General features: G+C 36.5%; 1 protein-coding gene across 5 annotated transcripts; it reads right to left on the reverse strand.

The window, feature by feature from the left end:
- Positions 1 to 5,813: 5,813 nt before the first annotated feature.
- LOC107786919 (uncharacterized) lies at positions 5,814 to 27,347 on the reverse strand. 5 transcript variants are annotated; one of them, XM_075247068.1, is made up of 8 exons: positions 27,023 to 27,347; positions 26,825 to 26,877; positions 23,900 to 24,138; positions 17,017 to 17,090; positions 16,697 to 16,855; positions 7,625 to 7,701; positions 6,336 to 6,399; positions 5,814 to 6,108 (listed from the first exon to the last, which is right to left on the reverse strand). In XM_075247068.1, the coding sequence occupies exons 3-7, from the start codon at positions 24,133 to 24,135 to the stop codon at positions 6,370 to 6,372; spliced, it is 576 nt and encodes a 191-aa protein (XP_075103169.1). In that variant the 5' UTR covers positions 24,136 to 24,138; positions 26,825 to 26,877; positions 27,023 to 27,347; the 3' UTR covers positions 5,814 to 6,108; positions 6,336 to 6,369. The 5 variants fall into 5 exon arrangements, 2 of the variants coding, with proteins under 2 accessions (XP_075103169.1, XP_075103170.1); XM_075247069.1 differs by lacking the exon at positions 6,336 to 6,399 and having other exon boundaries at positions 27,023 to 27,344; XR_001648250.2 differs by lacking the exons at positions 6,336 to 6,399; positions 16,697 to 16,855; positions 17,017 to 17,090; ... (1 more) ...; positions 26,825 to 26,877; positions 27,023 to 27,347 and adding exons at positions 9,544 to 9,649; positions 9,777 to 9,994; positions 10,070 to 11,002.
- Positions 27,348 to 27,451: the final 104 nt, after the last annotated feature.

Genomic DNA, 27,451 nt, shown 5'->3' on the forward strand with positions numbered 1-27,451 from the left:
AGCCGTTACGGCCGCACTAAGGGAGAGAATCTCTGCGGAAATTAGGGAAAAGTTAATCTATCATGGGATCTCCATTATATATTTTTAATTATATCTAAAGTAGGATCCCTCCACTATAAGAGGGATGGCTACTATTTGTGGAGGGGGGAAGATCAAGGCTTTCATAAATTCTCATATCTAGAGAAGAAAACATTGATACATTCACATTCTAAAGATTATTACATAGATATATAGTTGAGATTATCCTTTTTTGAGCTTGAACATTGATTCATCTTGCTTGTTTGTAAATCACTCTCTACTCAATTCGGTTTGTATTTCATTCATTTTTTACAGTCAATATTCGATATATATTTCTACTTACTTTTTCGATTTGTACCAAGTTATACCATGTATCCTTAGAACTACGTATAAATTTAACTCTATCCGTTTTTCGGGTAAACAATTATCTTTAATAAATAACAAAGGAAAAAAAGAACCAATCTAGAAATGACCTAGCAAGATTCTTTCATATGTTTTGTAACAAACTAAGATGCTCTCCCTCAAAACTCACATGCACATACACAACAAAAATGACCAGCTGCACATTCCCTTTTGATTTCTCCACGTCACATTTTTTATCTATATCCAATTGCATACTCTCCACTAGGGGTGGTATGTGGGCCGTTTAGGACCGGGACCGGCCCAGGACCGCAAGCCCACATGGGCGATGGGCCTAAACGGTCCTAACCGGATAGGACCGGGACCGTGGGGTGGTGGGCCGGGTAGTGGGCCGGTCTCATAGGAGAGGCCCGCGAGACCAGGACCGTCTCAGAAGTGGGCCGGTTCAAGCGGTCCTAAACGGGCCCAACGGATAAATGTTTTTTTTAAAAAAAATTGACCGTTTGGCCATTTAAAAACTAGCCGTTTGGTGTGTCAAAATAGCCATTTAACCCCCCAAATTTTGTTTTAACCCCAAACTTTTTATAATTATACTGTTTCCCTATTTTCAACTATAAATACCCCCTCATTCTTTTATTTTTTCTCACAAAATCATCAATCTCTCTCAATCTCTCTCTAATATTCTTCTATAATTGCTTACTTAATTGTTACAATTTGTGCAAATTTATAAAGTTGGTGAATTGAAGTCTTCAAGTCTTCAACGATAATTATTTTTCAACAAGTTGTTCGTCAATTCGGTAAACTCGTTCCAACTCTTATGTTTTAATTTATAGTTTTATTTGTTTTATTTACTTTGCTTTATTAATTAAGATGGCTTATTCCCTAAAAAAATATTTAGTAAAAATAAGGAAAAATCCAAGAGTGGTGAATCTAGTGGCCAATCTATTCCTCCTCCACTTCCTCCGGCTCCCCGGCCGAAACCTGTTACCCATCCTACACCTGCTATTCTTGATAGCGATAGTAGTTTATTACAATTTACCGAGAGTCAATTTTGCCATAATATTGCACCCGGTGAATAATTAAACCATGAATATATGAATGCTCTTTATGGTAATCCAACTATTGATGAAAATGATGATGAAGAAATAGATTTTGATGAAACGCAACCGGATGACGATACACCCACTAGTCCTGCTCCTGAAGTTAACCCAACTAATAATAATCCAAATGATCCCCCGTCTGACCCTCCTGTTACTGCCCCTACTTTTTCTAGACAACCTTCTAAACGGGCAGAAACATCTCTTGTTTGGCCATTTTTTACTCAACTAAGAGAAAAAAATAGGGTTAAGTGTAAAACTTATGGCAGAGAGTTAGTTTTTAAATATGTTGGAAGTCGGGGGAATATGTTAGAGGGGAGGGGGAGAGTTTGACTAGACACATATTGCTACACCCTCAAGATAAAGTTAGATATTTTCGTATGAAAGCTTTGGCCGAGGGGACAAGTGCACCTAGTCAGGCTGACCTTAGTACCGGGTCAAATCAATTTCAACCGGGAATTAACACTGTTACCGGTGGTATTTTATATTATGAACCAAAAAAAAACCGGGAGGAATTGATAAAAATAGTTACTGTTATGTATTTACCCTATAGTTTTTCTTCTAACCCTCACTTTGTGTATTATATTAGAAAAGTTTATAATCCTACTTATAAAGGTTTTTCTCGCACAACCGTAAAGAGTGATATTTGCGCTATTTATTTACTCATATAAATTGTCGTGTTGCTATTACAACTGATATTGGTAGAAGTAATAATGACTGTGATTATCTTACTGTTACCAGTCATTGGATTGATGAGGATTGGATAATGCAAAAATGCATTATTGCTTATAGAATAATTAATTCACGTCACACATGACTGTTTATTTCTAGCACGATACAGATATTTGTAGATATTTTTGCATTAGTGATAAAATAATGTCAGTTTCAATGGATAATGCTACTAGTAACACAAATGATGTAGCCTTGCTTACCACTACACTAAGTCCTATATTTAGTAATATTTTTCATGTTAGATGTATTTGTCATATTTACCATTTAATTGTGGGTGATGGTATGCGAATTTTAAATGTTGAAATTGAAAAGCTTAAAATGGCTCTTAATTGGCTTTTTTATTCAAACCGTAGAAGTAGACTTAGAGAATATTTTAAAAGATGCAATGAATTTGGCCTAAGAGAAAGAAAGGTTCCTAAACCTTATCCAACTAGATGGAATTACATGTATGAAAGTTTAGTTGTTACATATGAATATAGAAACACCATAAACTCAACGTTTAATGCTCATGTAAGTGATGATGATGAGCACCTTACAAATGCGGATTGGGCTAATATTAAAATGCTTGTAGATTTTTTAGAAAAATTTTATATTGCTACAAATGAATTTTCTGGGCAATATTATCCTACTATTTCTAACTGTTTAGTTTATATTGCAGAACTTGCAAATTTGTTTGATCATTTTTCAGAGGGTGGAAAAATTTATCAACTTGCTATTGATTCCATGAGAAAAAAATGTAAAAAATATTTTTTCACTATTCCCCCTATTTTATGATGTTGTTGCATTGTTAAATCCTACTATGAAATTAGGAGGTCCTCAATTTTGGTATGAAACTGTTTATAATAGTTTAGCACTTGAAGATGAGGAGTTGTCTACACTTGCGGACGCAATAGCCTCAATTAAAATAAATGTTCAAACTATTTATAATGCTTATCAAGTTGCATTAGATCATGCTAGACCAAATGTTCCAACTCCTTCTTCTTCTAGTTCTCAATCATCTAAAAGAACTGCGGGAGTAAGAGCACTTAGTGCTTGGGCAGGGTTCAGGGGTTCTCAAGGTTCTAGTACCAGTGATTTTTCACAACTAAATGAGCTTGAAGTTTATTTGTCACTGGGAATTGAGGAAGTGAATCCCGACGGCTCCTTTAATATTTTGGAATGGTGGAAGGACAAAGAAAAATACTTTCCGATTCTTTCAAGGATGGCCCGAGACATTTTAACTATTCAAGCTTCAACAGTGGCATCAGAGAGCGCTTTCAGTCAAGCAAGACTTCAACTCGGTGATTATAGAGCGTCTATGAGGGAGAGCTTGGAAAAATCAGTACTTTTCAGAGATTGGATCCGTTCGGAAAGAAGAAATTTTGGACTTGCTGAATCACAACCAGAGGTAGACGAAGCTTATGAAGAAATGCTAGCTGAACTTGCGGAGGATGATGCTTCGCCTGGAAGCGGTGATGACCAAGCTTCATTTCCGCCACCACCAACGGAAATTCCTCCGGACCTTGAAGGATTTATGAAATTTATAAGAGATACCATGTAAATTAATATGTAACTTGTATTTTGGCACATCTTGATTAGTTTCTTTTTCTTCTCAATGGTGGTATTAGCACCTTGTTGTGCTCATTCCATAGGGAGGAGGAAGACTAAGAAAGATATTGCCATGATTTTTTAATGCTATAATAAAAATATAACGCATTGCTTTGAATATCTCTTTACAATATTTTTGTCTTTTTATATACCTTAAGCTATACATATAGTATATACTATACTCTCTCTCTCTCTCTCTCTCTCTCTCTCTCTCTCTCTCTCTCTCTTTGTCACCTATATATATATATACATAGTATATAAGCCATATTCGATAGTATACATCTTAATATAGTAAGATGTATATATATATATATATATATATATATATATATATATATATATATACATACACATCTTACTATATACATAGTATATAAGCCATATTCGATAGTATACATCTTACGATATACTATATATACATCTTAATATAGTAAGATGTATATATAGTATATATAGTATATATATATATATATATATATATATATCTTAAGATGTATATATAGTATAATATATATATATATATATATATATATATATATATATATATATATATATATATATATATATATATATAGAGAGAGAGAGAGAGAGAGAGAGAGAGAGAGAGAGAGAGAGAGAGAGAGAGAGAAATATATATATATATATCTTAAGATGTATATATAGTATATAAATCGAATATTAATGTATAAATCTTAAGATGTATATATAGTAAATCGAATATAGCTTATATATCTTAAGATGTATATATAGTATAGTATAGTATATATATTATAACGCATTGCTTTGAATATCTCTTTACAATATTTTTGTCTTTAAATTTGAATTAAAAAATTTAGGTGACAATTCTATAATATAATTTACTAGGAATTGCCTTAGATATTTTTATTACCATTTTTTTCTCTAACTTGTATAAAAATAATTTTAAAAATAGAAAGTTTTTGTTGGGCCCGCTTAGGATCGTTTGGGCCCGGGACCGGCCCACTTAACACGGGACCACTAGTTCGTGGTTCCGGTCCCGGACCGGTTCCAATGAGAAGCCCGCAAAGCCCGGGACCGCTTAGGATCGGTCCACTTAGGACCGGGCCCGCGAAGCCCACTTAGGATCGGGCCCGACCCACATGCCACCCCTACTCTCCACACATGACCAGCTTTGCTTGCTCCCCAATTCATCTTACAAACTATAAAAACACACATAGAAACAAAAACGAGAGGAGTGAGGCATATCTGGGGGGGACGAGATAGAGGGCACCTGGGAGGGAGACGTTGAAAACAAAGAGAGAAAAAAAACTCCCGTCTTCTTCCTTTGCAAGAAGAAAGCGTCGAAAAGGCTAGCCAAAATCCCATCCCAAGCTCCATCAAAATCAGTTTCTTTTACCCCTTTTAACATCCAAAACCAACTCACAAGACAACCATAAAACAGAACAAAAGTAGACACTTTTACCCTCTATTTTTACCGATGAAACGAAGCTTCGGCTGAGGTCGATTGAGTTTTAGCAAAAGTTCGAGGTCCACAATGTGTGTCTTTCCGTTGAGGTCTCCTCCGCGATTCCATATTGTTTTGGAGCAAATCATCAGTCAAAAAATCAAAAGTTGAAAGTTTAATATTAAGGTTCTTCATTTTTCTCTGTTTATCAATTAGCACCTGGGCTCTATTTTGTTCTTGCTTGAAAATGTTTTCTCCGTACATGTTTCCTCTCACTTAAATTTGCTTATATTTTGTTTGCATTAATTTTGTATCGGCTTTTCTTATCTTTCTTTTATAAAAAATGGGGGCACAATTTAGTTTATTGTGTTAATACATTAGAGTAAAGGTGGCAAACGGGCGGGTCGGGTCGGTTATGGGGCGAGTCGAAAACGGGTAATGAAAAAAATGATAAATTATCCGACCCGACCCATATTTAATACGGATAATAAATGAATTAACCGACAGATAAAATGAGTAATCGTATTATCCATCCATGGCTTCACATTAGCCTCAAGCTCTAATATAAATTTGCTGCCACTTGCAACAGAAGAACATTAATGAAATAATTTTTCAATAATTTGTAATGAGTTCCTAGCTACATGGTTCACATATTTATAGCAATTTCTTTCTGATAAGGTAATATTTATAGAAAGTTAAACAATATCAAAATATGTGACTTTAATTTTTCTAACTGAGTACTATGATTAAATATAAAAAATATACAAAGTTCACTAAAACTCTTCATCTTCAATTCACTAAAATTCTCTCATCCATTCTCTTCATCTTCACGTTCCCTAATCCATTTTATCATCTGCAAGTTCACATTGTAGTTCCTTTTTTTTTTAATCACTGCAACCAAGAGAAAAAAGTAAGTATCAAGACAACAAAATAGATTCAATGCACCAGCAATATATACTGAAATGCACCAGCAAAATACGTTAAAATGTACTAGCAGGAATCAAGAATGATGCGCTTTAAATCAGATAACAAAATACATTGAATGCACCTACAACATACAATAAAATGCACCAGCAAAATACATCGAAATGCACTAGCAGGAATAAAAAATAGTGCACCTTAAAATAGATAATAGGAGATGCTTCGTGATATTTACACCCATTCTTTAGATATTGAAGTTTGCTGCAGAATTCCAAAAAACAATGTAGGTATGATACATTTCACAATATCAGTCATCTTGACTGTAACTAAAGAAGAATGAATATCCTTCTCTTAAATGCAACAACTACCTCATATAGAATCATCAAGATGATCATTCAAGAGATCTTTGTTAGAGACAGTGTGATTAACAAGTTAGAAAGAAAGCTACTTAGTTGAATTTCTATCCTTTTTAGTAGTGATGTAGAGTACTTTAGATAATAGAAGTCTCTTGATTACCAAAAAAATTGATATGAAAATTATGTAGTATCTCCATAGTGGCACTAGAGAGACTGAATACTGCAGGTTTCATCCAAGTCCGGGTGCACGAATCATGATAGCGATAATTGCATGAGAGAAGAATTCAGATGAGTTATCCTACCTCTAAACTCTCTAAGAATATGCTCTGATTCCTCTCTCGAGAAAATATTCAAGGATATGGATCTAACATTAATCCTAGTATGGTAATCATCAACCTCAATACTCTCATGTGACACAAAGGGTGACAGAGGAGGCTGTGACACATGAAGTGGCTGGAAAAGTTAAGTAGTGCCAACCTCAATTATCTTTCTTATAAACCAAATATATAAAGTATATAGAAAGAAGTGACTGCAATATGTTGAATTTTTATTTAAATAAGATTCAATATTCATGCTAAACCAAAAACTGAGACCAAATTTCTTCTCAACTATACAGAATCCAACCAAATGCACTTCTATGAAAAATCGATTCAAAACTAAAAAAGCTCATATTAATGATATAAAGGCTGCCCATTTTTTCTATTTTCTCCCATACACTAGAAGAAACCATGATTTATTTTACTCATAAGTCACTTGTTTTGCTTCTTATTTGCATAGGACTATTAGCAGTATTTCTAGAAAATGCTTTCTCTATAACAAGTGTACAACTTGTTTTAAGATGAAGCACAAGACAACATGGGCTAATGTCAAGGAGTCAGCGTATGCTCGTGGGATTAGTCACAAAGGAATTGAACACTAGAAATATTAAACTAGCACCAGTAAGCACAACATTTGATCGAAATACCACATCCAATTACCAAGTAAAATAGTATGGCCAACAATCAAAAGTGGCTATCATCAGATACAGTACTTTTCTTGGCAGCAGATCATCATAAATATTAGAATAGTTGATTCAATAGAAACCCAAAAGTACAAGAAATTAAAAAGAGAACAACAGAGGGTCCTCTTACCTCTAAGTTTCGCAAGATAAGGTTCAAAATCAATAGCATCTCATCTTCTTCATCAGAGTCGGATCCATCATCAAGATCTTATACAATTTAAAAAGAAAAAAATATAAAATATTACAGTTTATTAGTTATTCAGAAAATAAAATAAACCAATCTAGAGAAGATTAATTTATCTTCTCTTCCACAAATCCAATCCCTAATACATAGCTTTTCCTCGGCATTTGCGGGGAGAATAGAACTTCGAAACTTTCCAATGACACGACCACCTATGCTAAATGCAGATTTAGAGGCTATTGTGGTGATTGGAACACTCAAGATATCTCGTGCCATTAATGAGAGTTCTGGATACCTTTGCATGTTATCCTTCCAAAATCCAAGTACATCCAGATTCAGATTTATTTTACGGTCAAGATTAGCTTCCTCAAATACAAGTCCAGTTGTATTTTACTGGTACTTGACTCCAACTGACTTTCAAACCCATCAAACTCATCAAATGCATCCCTCATTTTATTGATACCACTACTACAAGCATGATCCCCCAATAACGAGGTTGTAGTCGAAGGTATCAAGTATTCTTTGAACAATAATTGTAAGTTCTCTTCAATAGCCTTCACTTTTTCATTAGCAATCTCCTTAGGATGAAGCTTGGAAAAGCAAAACTTAACAAACTTCAATTTATATCGAGGGTCAAGGACAATAGCTATAGATAAAATGACACTATATGACTCTTAATATTTCTTAAACTTTCCCAACATCAAAGTGTCCATCTCACTCATCACTGAATCTCCACTGTTTTTTGTTCTTCCAACAACATTTCAATTCACCATACATTAGGAAGATACAAATTAGCCGTTGGGTATTTACATCCAGAAAACAAGGTCGTAATGTCATAAAATAGCTTTAAAAACTTAGCTATATTCTCGACCATTTTTCATTCATCTTCAGAAAGACCATGTCTAAAATCAATATCAAGCAAGTTATAGTGAATATAAATTTGCCGATAAAGAAGAGCACTTTCAAGCATTTGGTAGGTGGAGTTCCACCGAATAGGCATATCTTGGCGTAGCTTCTTAGAACATGGTAGACCAATATTACTAAGACAATCCACAAATTTTATTATTCTTATTTTTGAATTCTTGATATGCTTAACATCTTCTCTAATTTTCGCAATAGCTGCATCAGCCTTCTCTAAGCCCGTCTTAACAATTAAGTTCAAAATGTGATTCCCACAACGAACATGGAAAAAATTTTCGTCACAAATTAGTGAACGCATCAAAGAAAAATGATTCTTTAAACTATTCACTACAACATTATTGTAAGCAGCATTATCTAAAGTAAGGGTAAAGATTTTCTTTTCGATTTCCCATTCTTTAAGAAAGTTAATCAATAAGGGACCTAAAATCGCACCCGAATGTGGAGGAGGAACATGGCGAAAAATCAACACCCTCTTCTGAAGAACCTAGTTTAAATCCACATAATGAGTTGTTACACACATGTAGCCATTAGATGCTAATGAAATCCACATATATGATGTTAAACACACTCTACTAGGAATAATGCAAGCTCATTTTTTAAAAGTTCTTTTTCGCTTGCATACATATTCAAGATATCTGACTTGGTTGTGTTTCTTGATATGTGCTTCGCTACTGGATTTAAATACGAATGAAGGTCCCTGATGCCTTTATGTTCTACAAACTAAAAGCATAATTATGCCTGACTATGGCTAATGATATTTTCTCTCGATAAACTTTCTGATCTATCGGTTCATTATGACCCTCTTTTGCATTATTCAACGGATGTTTTATCAACAAATGGCGCTTCAAATTTGATGCTCCAAATTTAGGATCGTGTATGTAGTGGTTTTTACAAAGCGTACATTGGACTTTAAACTTTCTATAACTAGAAATACTAGGCTCTGTTACCTTCACAAAAGACCCAAATAGTGAAAATTTGTCTTTTTGATCGTTTTAGCGTATTTGAAGAGCTCTGTTCACAAGAATCAGCAATACCTTCCATCGACATCTCTATCTAAAGATGAAGTAAACAGTATGAATTAGGCTTGATATAAATCAATTTATTAAATAAGTAATAGAAAATGCAGTGCCCTGGAGTTAAGAATTACATCTAATCTTAGTCTACTTAGTGTTTTTCTCACCTTTGAGATTGTTGTAACACTTCCACTCTTGTTTGAAACTTTAAATACTCCTGGTAGGTGTTCCGTTTTCACAAAATCATAACAAGCAAATCATTTTGCTCAAAGGTAGTCTCATCAACATTAACTTTTACACTCTTGGTTTGCCCACTGGGATTTCAAAAAACTTTCGAGTTCCGACTAACCAAAATCTTGTGAAAGGAAATTGAAGCTTACTCCTCCTGGATAGGTCAATGTCAGAAGAAGAAAGCGAAGAAGTCAGAGAGAGGAGAGAATTATCGGAAGATGGAACTCACCGGAGAAGTTGCCGACGATACTTTGGGAAGAAGGGGAGAAATTTGAGGAATTGGGAATTTAGGGGTTTTCTATTGAAGTGGTGAAAATAGCGATAGTAGCGAGTGAATTCTAATAGGTCTGAAAAGCTTTAAAATTTATCATCCATATTTTACCCATTGGTTACCCATTTGGTTATTCATTTTTTTAGTGGATAATATGGATAATTATCCATATTCGACCCGGTTTTAAAAAGTCAGTTATCCAACCCATTTTTAGTGAGTTGGATTGGGTGGATAATTATTATTTTTAATCATTTTGCCATGTCTACATTAGACGGGTGTCTTTAATAAATATTAAGCAGTAGTAATTTGAGGCCAATTCTTGTCAAAATCAGTCATTTGGATAACGAACTTCTAACCTATGTTGTTAATTTAAAATCATTTAAGAAGTCCACATCAGAATTAGGATGTAAATAGGTTAACGTTTTAAAGGAATTTTGTTTTAATATTTCTTTTTAGCATTTTATTCCTTAATTGATGTTTTGTTGCTTTGGTTCTATTTTTTAATTTCTTATTTTATGAGTTAATATTATTTTAGTTTATATAACCAAAGTTGAATATTATCCCTTAAGCATAGAAACGGTAATAAGAAGAAGAAGAAGAAGAATTGGGCTAGCTGGTCTTTCGAGATAGTTGGAAATGAGTTCTTTCATGTGTTGGATCGTGGGGGTGACATCAAAAGAATTGGATCTGGGCCAAATGAATAAGTTGGCCCATATATTAATAATGCTACAAGCTAGCCTACATTTCCATAAATGATTAACTTCATTTCCTCCATAATATTATCCATATCTCATTACCTTACAATAATCTCAAAATTAGTTTAGAAAAAATAATTTTTAATAATCACTAATATGCTTTAGGCGCATAGTAATAAATTAATTATCGTGATTATGTACACGTTCGCGTGACATATATTATGATTTTTCAAGTTAAAGGCAAAGTACGCGTTCACACAACTTTGATAAACAATCTTAAAATTAATAATAAGTGTTATTAGTTGTGTACACGTACGCGTGACATAAATTTGACACACCAAACAAAACGAGTACACGTACGCGTGACCCGTTTCAATATAATTCCATAATCACGAATAATCGAGTAATTAAAAGCGATAAAAGGCAAAATACACATAGGTTCTAAAATACGTAATTAAATAATTAATTAAGCCAAGTATGATTAATAGCTACCGTGCTAAAACCATGAAACTTGAGAGTGCCTCACATCTTCTCCCGGGTTAACAAAATTTCTTATCCGGTTTTCTGTGTTCGCGGACCATAAACAAAGTCAATTTCCTCGATTTGAGATTTTAAAATAAATCGGTGACTTGGGACACCATAATAAATACTCCAAATGGCAACTCTAAATTAAATAAATAATCACATTTCGATTAATGTCACTTTAATTGGAAAAATTCCATATCCCTCGAAAAAAAAAAGGTGTGACATGCACCACATGATGTTGATTATGGCATCAATAGATTCCAGATATTATCCGACCCTGCTATTCCTGGCTAAATCAAGGTGTTATTGTCTGAAAATGGGTTAAAGTTATTTAAGAAGACATGTTTTGGGCATTTTCTTTCATTGCCTAAAATATGTATCCAAAATCAGGCAATTCACCTTCTCATGAAATATGAATTGAACGCATCAGGTTCTCATTTTTTTACAACAGAGATAAAGGGTGAGAGGCTGAACTTTGAGTTGAGGGAGTTTGCCCTTATCACTGGCCTTAGATGTTTTACAGAAGTAACGGATTTTGGTTACATAACTAAGTATGACAGTAAAACAATGAGGAGCTATTTTCCGAACAAAGAAAAAGCTGAAAAGTCATACTTGAAACAAATTATAACCAGTCGTAGTTGGGTTAATGATGAGGATGCAGTCAAGTTGTGTATTCTCTATATGATAGAATTATTCCTCTGTCCTTCAGAGAAAGATAATGATTTGATAGACCATTTTAGGTTCTACTTGGTGGACTCAGGGCAGTATGCGAATTTCGCATGGGGTATCGAAGTTTATACACAATTGCAGTCTGTTAGGCATAAGCTCAACCCTTCTGTGCATTTTTATCTCATTCGAGGTTTTTCATTCGCTATGCAAATCTAGTTGTATGAGTGTTGCTCTACAGTCAGTACTGACATAGCTACAAGGGTTAGTAATTCGATCCCCCGCATACTTGACTAGACAACTAGTAAGGACAAGATACAGATATCTGCATTGGAATAGAGAATGTGTGATGACCCGATAGGTCATCTCATGTTTTAAAATCCAATTCTGTGTTCCGAAGCCTTATATATCTCATTTTAGCCTTTCTAGATTTGCGTGCACAGTCCGAGCGTATTTTCGAAAAGCTTTTACGTTAAAAACTGATAAAAATAAGAATTTTGTCTTAAAAAAATTTATTTAAGTTGACTTCGGTCAATGTTTTGGGAAAACGGATCTAGATTCATATTTTGACGGTCCCGGTAGGTCCGTATAGTAATTTGGGACCTGGACGTATGCCCGGAATCAAATTCCAAGGTCCCTATCTCGAGATATGGAATTTTGATGAAAAATTAAAAGTTTGAAAGTTTAATGATTTAAGGATTGACTGATGTTTGGTATTGTTGATACCGGGTCCGTATTTTGGTCCCGGAGCCCGGTACAGGTTCATTATTATATTTATGACTTGTGTGTGAAATTTGATGAAAAACGGAGTTGGTTTTACGTGATTCGGATGCTCGGTTGTGAAAATAGAAGCTTCAAAGTATTCTTAAAAATTTCATTTGATTTGGTGTTCGATTCGTAGTTCTAGGTGTTATTTGGCGATTTGATCGTGCGAGCAAGTTTGTAATACTTGTGTGCATAGTTGGTTTGGAGCCCCGAGGGCTCGGGTGAGTTTCGTATAGGCTACAAAGTGAAAATTGGACTTAGAGCATTGCTGGTGTTTTCGTTTCTGGTGTAGGCCTCTGATCTCACAAATGCGATATCATGCATCGCATTTGCGACATCTGCAGGTTCCACATTTGCGAGCTATTTATCGCATTTGCTAAGAATAGCCGGGCCTCGTGACTTTCACATTTGCAAACAATCCTTCGCAATTGCGAAGTGGGACTGGGGAAGGCAGGGATCGCAAATGCGATCGTTTGGTCACAATTGCGGAAGTGGTCAGGCTCGCATTTGCGAGATTTTCTTCGTATTTGCGACGATAGCAGGAATGTGGAAACCTTCGCATTTGCGATAGGTTCTTCGCATTTTACGACACCTGCAACTGATCAAAATGCCTTTGGACGGGATTTTTGGTTCATTTCTCAAATTTTCAAAACCTAAAACCTTAGAGGCGATTTTTCCAAGACTTCTTCCCCAAATCGTTGGTAAGTGATTCTAACATATTTTCTTTCAATCTTTCACTACTTTTCCTAAGATTTCAACCAAAAATCTAAGGTTTTCATGGTGAAATTGGGATTTTTTGGGTAGAAACTAGGGATTTGGTAAATTAGAGATTTAGACATTAAATTGATGCCGGATTCTAAAATAAATTACACAACCGGGCTCGGGGGTGAATGGGTAATCGAGTTTTGGTCCGAATTTCAGGTTTGGACCAAGCGGGCCGGGAGTTGACTTTTGTTGACTTTTTCAATAATGACCTAAATTGAATCTTTTGCAATCGTGGGTGATTCCTAAGACTTAATTTGAATCGTTTGGTTGGTAATTTGCTAGATTCTATTGGCCCGGAGGCTTGTTTGAGAGGCAAGGATGTGATTGAGTAGTGAGTGGTCTTTGAAGCAAGGTAAGTGTTGTGTCTAACTTTGACTTGAGAGAATTAGGAACCCTCGGACTATTTGCTATGTGAAATTCATGTGAGCGGCGTATATGTGAGGTGACGAGTACTTATGCGCCGCCAATTTATCTGTTTTTCCTGTTTTCCCGCTTTTCTCATATTATCTCTTTCCCTGTCTTAATTGCTACATGCTCTAAGTGTGTTTACATGCCTAATTGCTACTTGTTAGACATTGTTTCCTCTTGTTTATGATATTGTTCTTTCCATAGTTTCATTATCTCCTATTATTTTCTTACGCTAGTTTATCGATACCTTTTTGTTGAATACTCTGAATTGGTCTCGCTGTGTAGTATTACTTATGTGAACTTTCATGACATACAACTTTCCTATTTGTTTCAGTTTGGTGTTTGAGTATTGTGGAGGGTTTCCGTGATTTGAATTATGAATTTACTGTGCATACCGACCACTTGATATTGATACGGTGAGATCGGTTTGCACGCCGCAACAGATGTAATGAGGGTGGATTGTTTGGTGTCATAAGGGTGAACTATAATTGTGTTATTGTAATACGGTGGGATCGGGTTGCACGCCGCAACAGATGTAATAAAGGTGGTTTGTTTGGTGGCATAAGGGTGAACTATGATTGTGTTATTGTGATATGGTGGGATCGGGTTGCACGCAGCAACACTTTTATTTATATTCACTGTTGTTTATGCTATTATGAGGTAATAAGGGAGGAGAATGGGGTGTACGGTGGGATCGGGTTGCGTGCCGCAATAACCTATATGTTTCCATTTCGTGAGTTGTGTTGGTTTTCTCTTTGGTATTTGTATATGAATTATTAAAGATTGGTGATTCTAGACTTGAGGCGATGGTTATCATTTTCAGTTGGCAATTTAATTCTGTTTAGTATTCCCATTTTTCTGTCATTATTAAATAATGCGTTCAGGTTGTAGTGTAGGTGACCCGCCTTAGCCTCGTCACTACTTCGTCGAGGTTAGGCTCGACACTTACCAGTACATGCGGTCGGTTGTACTGATACTACACTCTGCACACTGTGCAGATTTTGGAGACGGTCCCAGCGGCGGCTACTAGAGAGCTCAGATTGGATAGCCTGCGGAGACTTGAGGTACAACTGCTCAGCGCCCACAGCTCCTGAAGTCCCCTCTTTATTTTTATTTAGCTGTGTATTTTCATTCAGACAGCTTTGTATTTATTTCAGACCCTTGTATGTATTACTCTAGAAGCTCGTGCACTTGTGACACTAGGTTCAGGAATTTGTAGCAGATGTTTTTTTTTATACAGTTTTAGCTTCCGCATTTATATTTGGATTATTGCAGTTACATCAGTTCTTTATTAATTAAATTTAAATTGTTAAAAAGGATAAATTATTCTAACGTTGGCTTGCCTAGCAAGTGAAATATTAGGCACCATCACGATCCCGACGGTGAAAATTTCAGGTCGTGACAGTTGGTATCAAAGCACTAGGTTACATAGGTCTCACGAGTCACGAGCAAACTTAGTAGAGTCTGGAGGATCGGCACAGAGACGTCTGTACTTATCTTCCGGAGGTTATGGAGTTAGGAACAATTTTACTTCTATTCTTCTTTATCGTGTGATTTTTGTTCTATCATTGCTGATTGGGCCCTTCTATTCTGTTCTCTCGTAGATGGCGAGAACGCGTACCGCATCTTCAGTTGAGCAACAGCTAGACCCCCCAGTGGCAACTCCTACGAGGGGCAGAGGCCGAGGTCGTGACAGAGGCCGAGGCAGGCGCAGAGCTTAGTCCAGAGCTCGAGCAGCAGCACCAGTGGTGGAGCCTCACGTAGAGTTTGATTAGGAGGTTCCAGCCCAGGATGTGCCTGTCGGACCAGCTCAGGTTTCGGAGGGGTTCATTGCCACCCTAGTGCTTTGGTGGGCCTTATGGAGAGTATGGCCCAGACTGGCGCATTCCCCATGGCACCGGCCATCTCTCAGGCTGGAGGAGGAGCACATGCTCTTACTACTCCCGCTCCGAAGTAGATGGCTTCCGGTATCAGACTCTAGCAGCTCATCCAGTCGGAGTAATTCAGCCGGTTGTTGCGGCACAGACCGATGATGGGTCAGCTATGTCTTCTGAGGCTTTGTGGAGATTGGACAGGTTTACCAAGCTCTTCCCAATTCACTTCAGTGGTGCTACTTCAGAGGATCCCCAGAAGTATCTTGACAGCTATCATGAGGTGCTACGGAACATGGGTATAGTGGAGATCAATGGGGTCGACTTTGCTGCATTCCAAATAACTGGTTCCGCCAAGAAATGGTGGAAGGATTATTTGTTGACCAGACTAGCTGGGTCGCCTGCTCTTACTTGGGACCAGTTCTCTCAGCTCTTCCTAGAGAAGTTTTTGCGTATCACATTGAGAGAGGAGCATCGCTGTCAGTTCAAGCGTCTCCAACAGGGCAGTATGACTATTACTCAGTATGAGACCCGTTTTGTGGATTTGGCCCGGTATGCTCTTCTTCTACTTCCTACCGAGAGAGAGAGGGTGAGAAGATTTATTGACGGACTTGCTCAGATTGTAGATGACTAAGGAGACTGGGAGTGAAATTTCTTTTCAAGCGGCTGCCAATGTCGCCAGGCGAGTCGAGATGGTTCTTGCTCAAGGAGGTCAGGGGTCTGACAAGAGACCTCGTCATTCCGGTGGGTTCAGCAGTGCCTCATCTGGAGGCAGGGGTACTTTTGGTAGAGCCATCCTCCCAAGCCGTTTCATTCAACGCTTCAGGGAAAACTGAAACTTATATGAAAGTTATTTTTTTTTCCTACGATTATATTGTAACATGTTATACCACTGAAATCTTCATTGCATTCGTCTCCTTGTTGTATAACATTTGCTTGTTGAATGGGAGATTGCAAAGGCATAGTCTTCTTCTCCTCATTTAAATGCTCTCCTTGTATGCCAACTTTTGCATCCTGTTTTGGAGAGTGCACATGCATAGTTTCCTTCTCTGTTACAATAAATGTGTACAACTTAAACAAATTGTAGATCATTTGTAATAAACAGAAACAACACTGTAGATAAATTGTAGTTAATTTGTTGAAATGCTGTCCTGTAGCTCAGATGTAATATGTATTGTGAAATATGTAAATAAAATGTACTAAATCATACCTACAATTTTTTCCTCCAATGCCCCTTGAAATTGAGAAGATAAGTCAACACCTACATATTTGATCAAGGTTGACCTGTACATGAAAACAAATAATGGCTTATGGGAACTCATACCATGTAGGGGGAAATTAAGGTGATTAAGCACTTCAAGCTGAAGAATATGAAGTTCATTATTGCAGCACTGTTGTCTTAAAAATGTAACCATCTTGAGGAAAATAAGCAAATCATAACCCTCATCACAAATAAGAATTCAAGAAGACTTGCAGATTGACTTATCCCGTGACCAACACTACATGTAATTAACTGCTTTTTTCATCCTAAACTACATATTTCAACATCTGAGATGTAATTGCGTCAAAAGTCTACAATAGATGTCCCTAAAATATCAAAGGACAATTGACATTACATGTCATATCTTTATGGTCCTTTTAATGGTGTTACAACTCAACACCTACCCCAAACTCAAAATGGAAAAGGCGGTTGAATTAGTGCTTCTCTTTAGTCTTCACATTTACAACATGGTGACCTATTACGACAAAGCCAAAGCAAGAAATTACTATGTCAGAAAGAACGTATAAAGAAATAAATATAGAAAAATGCCGTGTAAAGAGAAGTGTATAAGAAGCAGCGTAGATGACGAAAAAGGCTATGTGAAAAGATAAGTATGTAAGAAGCAGATTTACTTATTTAAACAATTCAATAGTAGAGAATTTGTTCTACAGCAGCTTTCAAGCAGAAACATTTTCCATTTATCAACTAATTGTACAAATCAGATCCTAAGCAGCTAAAAGGTTTAAATATAAAAAAAAATCAATAACTCCCCCCCCCCCCAAATTCCTACCATACCTTCCTGTACATGTCATGAAAAGCTTAGCTTTTGAAAATTTTGGCTTCATTGTTTGAGAGGTAGGGATTTTCTTATTCTTTTTGATAAGATTGATTTCAGAGGTAGGGATTCTATTGATTACCTGAATTTGCCTGTTACTATTATTTCTCAGGAAAGTGCAAGACTATTTTATTACTTCAAAATATTTCCACCAATCTCAGTCACATTGTGGTCAGCCAATAATTATGTCACTAACACCTGTTGTAAATATAACGAACACATGCTCCTTTAATATTCTGAATGCCCTAAAAGAACACACACACAATCAGAATTCTAAAAGTTTTCAGCCCCAGCTTCACTCGATCAGCGATAAGCCACTACTGAAGCCAATTTGATATACCATGGACTAACTGTTGGGAATAAACTCCCAACAGAAATAATATTCACGGTAATAAAAGCGGAATAATAACGTAGCACCGAGATACGATAATTAACAAGAATAAAAGAGTGACAACGACACCAAGATTTTTACGTGAAAAACCCTTTTAAATAAGGGAAAAAACCACGACCCCGAGAGGAGCAACTGATATCACTATATCAAGGAAATTTTTACACTTTGCAGGTCCGAGTAAAATACTTCAAAGACCACTACAACACTCAAAAGAAATAACTCTCGTTTGATATTCCCACCTCACTACAATATCGCCCACTCTTTATTTTTCTCACAAATTATTTTCTTATACCCTGTCTGTGAAACACCACTCTTTCTTTCTACCTCTCAGATATATTTTTCCTCTGAGATTGGTGTGTAGAGATGAGAGCCGAAGCTCTCCTTTTATAGGCGGAGCCACACTCTCTCACGCCTACTATATTTGACATTTTCGTGTAACGCCTACAATGTTGACAATATCAAAAGAAACGGTGGCTGTCAATTTTGAAAAAGACTTATAGCCTGTTTGGCCAAGCTTCTTTTTGGGCCAAAAGTGCTTTTTGTTTGGCCAAGCTTTTGGAAGGAAAAAAAGTACTTTTGAGGAGAATCAGAAACAGTTTTTGAGAAGCAGAAAAAAACTTCTCTCCAAAAGCACTTTTCTGAGAAGCACTTTTGAAAAAAATACACTTAAAAGCAGTTTTCAAAAGCTTGGCCAAACACTAATTATTGCTCAAAAGTGTTTTTCAAATTAATTAGCCAAACACAAACTGCTTCTCACCAAAAATACTTTTTTAAAAAGTACTTTTGATAAAAACACTTCTCAAAATAAGCTGATTTTAGAAGCTTGGCCAAACATGCTATTGGAAGTCTTTATCAAAGGAAGAAAGTCATCTTCCTTAAATTATGGGATGGACCCATCAATTCTCCCCCTCTAGTCTCATTTGCCTGAAGGAGGTAAAATCAGAGTTTCTAGTTTGAGTGCATGCCGACAAGTTCTTTGCATAGCTCGAACTTGTCTCTTGGTACCACCTTTGTCAGCATATCCGAAAGATTCTCACTTGTATGGATCTTCTTGACATGTATAGATCCATCCGCTATTCTTTCTCGAATCCAGTGATATCTCACGTCGATATGCTTCGTCCTTACATGATACATGGTGTTTTTGCTCATGTCTATTGCACTTTGACTGTCACAATAGACGGCATACTCGTTTTGATGTAGTCCAAGCTCTCTAAGGAACCCTTTCAGCTAAATCATCTCCTTGCCAGCTTCAGTAGTGGCAATATACTCTGCTTCAGTTGTAGAGAGTGCAACACACTTCTGCAATTTTGACTGCCATGATATAGCTCCCCCTGAAAATGTGAACATGTATCCTGTAGTAGATTTATGATTATCAAGATCACTTTCAAGATTGGATCAGATCTTCCAAAACACAAGCAATCTCTTACAGTACCTCTTAGGTACATGAGTATCCACTTGACTGTTTCCCAATTTCAAGGAATATGCTAACACCAACTACATAAGCAATATCAGGTCTGGTGCATACCATTGCATACATCAAGCTTCCGACTGCTGGAGAATAAGGAACTCTAGCCATGTTCCTTTTCTCCTCCACCGTTGTAGGACACATCTTCTTGCTCAACTTTAGATGACTAGCAAGAGGTGTGCTGACTGGCTTAGCATTCTTCATGTTGAAGCGTTCCAGTACACGTTCAATGTACTTTTCCTGAGACAGCCACAACTTTCTACTTGTTCGCTCTCGAACTATCTTCATACCCAGAATTTGTTGTGTTGGGCCCAAATCCTTCATATCAAATGACTTGGATAGATTTCCCCTCAACTTTGCGATCAGCTCCTTGTCTTTTCCTACAATTAACATGTCATCCACATACAACAACAATATAATAAAGTTATTCTCAGAAAATCTTTTGAAGCATACATATGGATCAGAATAGGTCTTTATGTATGTTTGACTTTTCATGAATGAGTCAAACTTCATGTATCACTGACTTGGTGCTTGCTTCAATCCATAAAGACTCTTATTCAATTTGCACACCATGTGTTTCTTTCCAGCTACTTCGAATCCTTTTGGCTGCTCCATATAAATCTCCTCTTCCAAATCTCCATGAAGAAATGCAGTCTTCAAATCCAACTGCTCCACTTCAAGATCTAGGCTAGCTGCTAAGCTCAAAATTGTTCGAATAGAAGTCATTTTGACAACAGGTGAGAAAATTTCATCAAAATCAATACCTTTCTTATGTTCGAAGCCTTTAACCACCAATCGAGCTTTGTATCTGACTAGCTTTTCATTTCCATCTTTCTTGAGTTTAAAGACCCATTTGAATTTGAGTGTCTTTTACCTTTTAGAAGTTCAACCAGCTTGTACGTGCCATTTTTCTGTAGAGATTCCATCTCTTCTTGCATGGCATTCATCCACTGGTTATTTTCTGAATAAGACAACACCTCCTTAAGACTTTTTGGCTCCCCTTCATCACTGATGAAGACATACTCTGTGAAAGGGTACCTGCATGAGTTGAGGTTGTTCTTCTTCCTGAGTGTGGTACTCCACTTGCTCGACATCATCATGAAGTTGCTCCCCTTTCTCAATAACCTCACCAGGTTGCTCCCCATACTCGGCAAACTCGTCGATCGTACTTTATGCACTTGTGGGATTGTCATAAGTTGAAGGAATAGTAACAAGGTTAGAAATAATGACCTTCTTCTTTATAGGATCCCACAATCTGTATCCGAACTCTTCATCTCCATATCCGATGAATATGCAGGGAACAAATTTATCATCCAACTTTGTTCTCTGCTCCTTTGGTACTTGTGCAAAAGCTCTGCAACCGAACACCTTCAGATGCGAGTAGGACACCTCCTTATTGGTCTAAATTCTCTCTAGGATGTCAAACGCCAACGGAACTGATGGACTCCTATTGATCAGGTAACATGCTGGCCGAACTGCTTCACCCCAGAATGATTTAGGCAGTTTAGCCATTCTGAGCATGCTTTTCACCTTCTCCACAATGGTGTGGTTCATCCTTTCGGCTATGCCATTGTGTTGTGGGGTTCCAGGAACTGTCTTTTCATGTCTGATTTCATGGCTCGAACAGTACTCTTCAAATTCCCTTGAAGCGTACTAACCTCCATTGTCACTTCGGAGACGCTTTAGCTTTTGGCCCGTCTCCCTTTCCATCATAGCATGAAACTTCCGGAAAACTTGAAACACCTGATCTTTGGTTTTCAAAATATAAACCCATAATTTTCATGAAGCATCATCAATAAAAGTAACAAAATATTTGTTACCGCCCATCGATTCAATTTCTATTGGACCACAAACATCAGAATATACCAAATCAAGTATATTCAATTTTCTTTCAGACATCAATGAGACTCTATGCTGCTTACCAAATAAACAGTAGTCACAAGGTTTTACCGTTGTACTTTTGGCATAAGAAATGAGTGATTTTCTGGCAAGAATCTGCAATCCCTTCTCGCTCATATGACCCATTTATGCCACAAATCTGCAGAAATCTCATCTTGTGTCGCGTTCAATTCACCTTGGCATATTTATGCATATGTCCTGTACAATATGCCAAGAGCAACTCCCTTTGCAATCACCAATGATCCCTTGGTGAGTCTCCACTTTTGATTTGCAAAATAGTTCTCGTATCCATCTCGGTCTAAAGCAATTTCCGAGATCAAGTTCATCCGCAAATCAGGTACATGTCGCACGTCCTTTAGAGCCAATGTGCATCCGACATTTATCTTGATACAAATGTCACCAATCCCCGCAATCTTTGAGTAACTTGTGTTACCCATTCTCACAGTGCCGAAATCACCTGCTACATATCTGCAAAAAAAATCTCTTACCGGTGTGGCATGGTAAGATGCTGCTGTATCAACCACCCATTCCGACTCTAGACCTAATAAGTGTATGTATTCCTCTTCCTCATTTATAAAGAGGACAACATTATAATTGTTTTGCACCATGGCGGTTGTGATGTCGTCATTCTTCTGGCCACTGGTTTCACCTTTGCCCTTCCTTGGATTTGGGCAATCTCTTTTGAAGTGACCTGGTTGACCATAATTGTAGCAATTTCTAGCTCTTGATTTGGATCGGTTCTTAGACTTCCCACGAGCTCCGGATCTACCATAGTTGCTCGAACTCCTTTGATAACCACTGCCTCTACTTTTTGTGATGAGAGCTTGTCCTTGATTTTCAGGCTTCTTTCTCATCTTCTCATTGAGTAGAAGAGCCGATGTGACGTCTTTCAACTCAATGGTAGTCTTATCGTGCAGGATGGTTGTTGCCAAATTATCGTACGAAGATGGAAACGAGTTTAATAGCAAGATGACTTTATCTTCTTCCTCGATTTTTACTCCGAGGTTGGCGAGCTATGTGATTAGTTCGTTAAACACATTTAAATGTGACAAAAAATTCGTACCTTCACCCATGTGTAGGGCGTATAATTACTTCTTCAGGTACAATTTATTTATCAGCATTTTGGATATGTATAGGCTTTCCAACCTTATCCAAATTTCACGTGCGGTGTCTTCATCAATGATGTTATTTACCACATCATTTGATAAGCGCAACCTGATTGCACTAGCAGCCCTTTCATCTAAGTCAGCTCAATCCTCAGCTTTCATGGTATCAGGCTTTTTGGCATCAACATGCAGATCCCTCATCCTTCTTTGGCATGTTGAGAAACCATTATCTACGTTGAATTTTGCTACCTCGTACTTTACTTCGGACATTTTTGTTTTTCACCGAGTATAGTACTACCGAGATTGAATAGTATTTCTGTGAACGAGCAAAACCTGTGCTCTGATACCAGTTGTTGGAAATAAACCCCCTACAGAAATAATATTCACGGTAATAAAAGTGGAATAATAACGTAGCACCGGGATACGGTAATTAACAAGAATAAAAGAGTGACAACGACACCAAGATTTTTACGTGAAAAACTTTTTCTAATAAGGGAAAAAATCACGATCCCGAGAGGAGCAACTGATATCACTATAGCAAGGAATTCTTACACTTTGCAGGTTCGAGTAAAATACTCCAAAGACCACTACAACACTCAAAAGAAATAACTCTCGTTTGATATTCCCACCTCACTACAATATCGCTCACTCTCTATTTTTCTCACACACTATTTTCTTATACCCTGTCTGTGAAACCTCACTCTTTCTTTCTAACTCTTAGATATTTTTCCTCTGAGATTGATGTGTAGAGATGAGAGCCGAAGCTCTCCCTTTATAAGCAGAGCCGAACTCTCTCACGCTTATTATATTTGATATTTTCCTCTCACGCCTCCAATGTTGATAATATCAAAAGAAACGGTGGCCGCCAATTTTGTACAAGACTTAGAAGTCTTTATCGAAGGAAGAAAGTCATCTTCCTTAAATTATGGGATGGACCCATCACTAACCAATCATATATGGCACTAACGCTAATGCTGGTGTAACAAAACTACAATAATAGTACTTTTTTATAAGGTAAAATTTTATAAAAGGTAACTATTTTTACTTAAAAATAAGGTACAAAAAAGAACAGATTAAACTTGGACAAAAGTAATATCTAACGACAAAATCTCGAATGATTCGGAGGGATGACTTACTCTGGGCAAGTATCAAGCAAGAGCTCTACAGAATCATCTAATGGACGTCCAAGCTTCTTCTCTTCCTCCTCCTCAAATTCCTTCGGCCATAGAATTGCATGAATCCTCTGCCTCATGATCCTGTAATCTTTTGCTAAGTGCTCAATCGTATACCACTCCGTGTTATCCTTATGCTTCTTGTACATTTCTGTCTCCTCTGAATCCTTCAAATAAGACCCCCTTGCACCTGGCTCCATTAACTGCTCCAATAACACCAAATTTAATAATCCATCATAGTTGGGAAGGATACTAACACTTCATACCCTTATTTCTTCATCGAGTTCTTAATGTTGTAACATAACCAACAACAGTAAATTTAATTTCTCCCTATCCAATTTTATAAGCTAATGAAAAAGAGATTCCTTGACTATGATGGCTACAATTTTTCAATAAATATTCAAACGCATTTTAAGTTTGGTTTGCAATATTATGACATATCCAATTTCTTAATACATTACTTTATTTTCAAAGGAGAGTATTCCCCCCCCCCAAATAAAGAAGATAGAGGCAAGAGAGTATAATTACTAAATACTTATTATGGTCTTTCCCCTTTTCCAAAAGGGCCATTACAGATCAGCGAGCGACAGTGTACTTGATTTGGAGACTGAAGTTAGTGTGGCCCTGTATAACGTCCTTTGGAAAAAAGAAAAGCCATAATAAACACTTAGTTTTTAATATTCCGTCCATTTCAATTTATGTGAATTTATTTCTTTTTTAGTCAGTTTCAAAAAGAACAAACCCATTCCTAATAAGGAAATTCTTAATTTTTGGATTCCAATGATACCTTTAATGAGAACCTTTTTTTTTTTTTGGTAATTAAGAATTTTATTTATCACCAAGTGAATATATTACAAACCCACAGTTAAGCCATCTCAGCTTTCTGTCAATCAGTATCTCAAAACAAAAGAAACACTCTGCTAATCCTGTCTTAATAAGAGCTAAAAAGCACACCTCCTAGGGAGAGTTTCTTCTTACCCTTCTACCAAAAATAGTAGAAGCACAAAATCAAATAGAATTTATCCAACTACTCTAAAAACAAAGCTCCTAGACACTACAAACGCTCTAATGTGACAGACACAAGCTATTTCCTTGGCTATGCTGTCTGCACTTCTTTCTTCTTTGTTGAAAACTTTGTTGTTTTTCTCTTTCCAAATTGAATGGATAACTTTCAGTAGAAAATTGAATGAAAACGGAATGTAAAGGAAGCTTCATCGAAGTAGCTTTTGATCGATTCATGAGTTAGCAAATGTAATGTGCGTACAAGCATCTTTTTCCTTTTGTTTTAGATCAAATTCAGGCAATGTATCCAATATAACACACACAAAAAGAAAGAGCGGTCAAATGGCGAACTAAATAGATAATTCCGGGATATATTCAGGTAATAACGCGAGTTTTCTTTCCATCCCCAACTTCGGCGTAACCAAAGGAAAATGTTATTCACCTTTCTTTGTACCAGGAAATTAATTATATACGGCTAGGGCTGGCAAGTGGGCCGGTCCCGGGCCTAAACGGGCCAAGTGGGCCGGTTCAAACGGTCCCGGGCCGGTCCCAAATTAAACGGGCCAAGCGGGCCCGGGCCAAACAGGCTTTTTGTAGGGACCGGGACCGTTTGGTCCCGGCCCGCGGGCTAAGTGGGCCCAACATATTTAAAAAAATAATAAAAAAAAAAAAGATATTAGAGACAAAAGGATGTTAAAAAAATATCTAAGACAATGCTTTGTAAATTTTATTATAGAATTGTGACCTAAATTTTAATATTCAATATTTAATATCGAATATATATATAAGATGTATATTAGTATATATATACTTTTTAGTAGTAACATGAAATGACCAAAGTATGGTACTTCTTAGCTGGTATAAATATGGAATGATAGAAGATCAAGTTTTAGCTCAACTCAGATTATAGTTTCAACTAAAACTGAGTTGAGCTAAAACTTGATCTTCTATCATTCCATATTTATACTAGCTAAAAAGTACCATACTTTGGTCATTTCATGTTTCTACTAAAAAGTATATATATACTAAGTGTATAGTATATAAGCTATATAAGATGTACATATAGTGTAGTACATCTTATATATATATATATATATAAGATGTACGTATAGTATATTTTATATATATATATATATATATATATATATATATATATAAAAAGCTATATTCGATAAGCTATATATACATCTTATATAGCTTATATAAGTTGTATATATAGTATAGTATAGTATATATACTAAATGTATAATATATAAGCTATATATATATATATATATATCGAATATAGCTTATATATTATACACTTAGTAACAATAAAGTAAACAATAGTAGCAATTATAGAAGAAAATTAGAGAGAGATTGTGATAGATTGATGATTTTGTAAGAAAAATAAAAGAATGATGGGGTATTTATAGTTGAAAATAGGTAAAAAGTGTAATTATAAAAAGTTTGGAATTAAAACAAAGTTTGGGGGGTTAAATGGCTATTTTATAAATAGCCAACGACTATTTTTGACAGCCCAACGGCTATATTTTTTAAAAAAAAAAATTTATTTTTTTTTAAAAATATAACCGTTTGGCCCGCTAAAAGACCGATCCGGTCCCGGACGGGCTAAATGGTCCCGGGCCTGCGGGCCCAAATCATAGGACCGGCCCAAGCCCACTAAAATCGGGCCAAACGGTCCTCGCCCGTTTAGCCCGCGATCCCGGGCCTGGACCGGCCCACTTGTCACCCTTACATATCGCATTAGAAAACTTATCACACAACAATGAACCAACAAAAATAGCAGCATCTACTTGTGACTTGGAAAAAAATCGCATATATACTAAAAGAGGAATGATAGTAGGTCTTAAAAAGGTAGAAAAGGCAAGGAATATCCAAACTCACAGCGAGCTATATAACGCTGACGCAATCAAACCAAACCAACTCCGATAGACATTCTGAAAAAAAGAGTACAAACCCATCATTAGATCATCTATATTTCTATATCCACTTTGATTTAAAAGAGAAAAGAAAGAAAGAAAGAGAAAGAGGGAAAAAACAAAATCAATATTGTGCATAAAGTTATAATCAGTAATTCAGAACCTCCAAAGTCAATATAATGAACACTCTCCTTTTTCAAGCGAGAACACTTCTGAATGATCTAGAGAATAATCTAGGGTTTAGAATACAGATTGGCCCGTTTTTGGTTTGTAATTTTCTGGACAAAAAATACAGATCTTAGATAATAATCTAGGGTTTAGAATTCAGATTGGCCCGTTTTTGGTTTGTAATTTTTTGGTTTGTAATTCTGGACAAATTGGTGGTTCTCTGCATGGAGATACAGAGGGGAGAAGGCGAATAGAAAGGGGTAGAAGGAAAGAGAGCTGATACAGAGAAATGAGATCGAAATAGTGTTATTATGCATATAAACTATAAAGTGACACACGTCGTTTCCTTAAGACATAGTAGTATACGTGGTTATAGAAGAAAGACAGGTTCAATAACCAATGAAATGAGTCCAAGTCTATAGTA

Source organism: Nicotiana tabacum, chromosome 24 (genome assembly GCF_000715075.1).
Source record: "Nicotiana tabacum cultivar K326 chromosome 24, ASM71507v2, whole genome shotgun sequence".
Classification (NCBI taxonomy): Eukaryota; Viridiplantae; Streptophyta; class Magnoliopsida; order Solanales; family Solanaceae; genus Nicotiana; species Nicotiana tabacum.

Excerpts from the sequence above, each read along its gene's own strand:
- LOC107786919 (XM_075247068.1), bottom strand. The coding sequence starts at position 24,135 with ATGGAGCCAGGTGCAAGGGGGTCTTATTTGAAGGATTCAGAGGAGACA. Across the intron at positions 17,091-23,899 it reads TTGCTTGATACTTGCCCAGA|GTCAACCTTGATCAAATATG; the intron begins GTAAGTCATCCC and ends TTTCATGTACAG. Across the intron at positions 6,400-7,624 it reads TTATCTTGCGAAACTTAGAG|CAAACTTCAATATCTAAAGA; the intron begins GTAAGAGGACCC and ends GGAATTCTGCAG.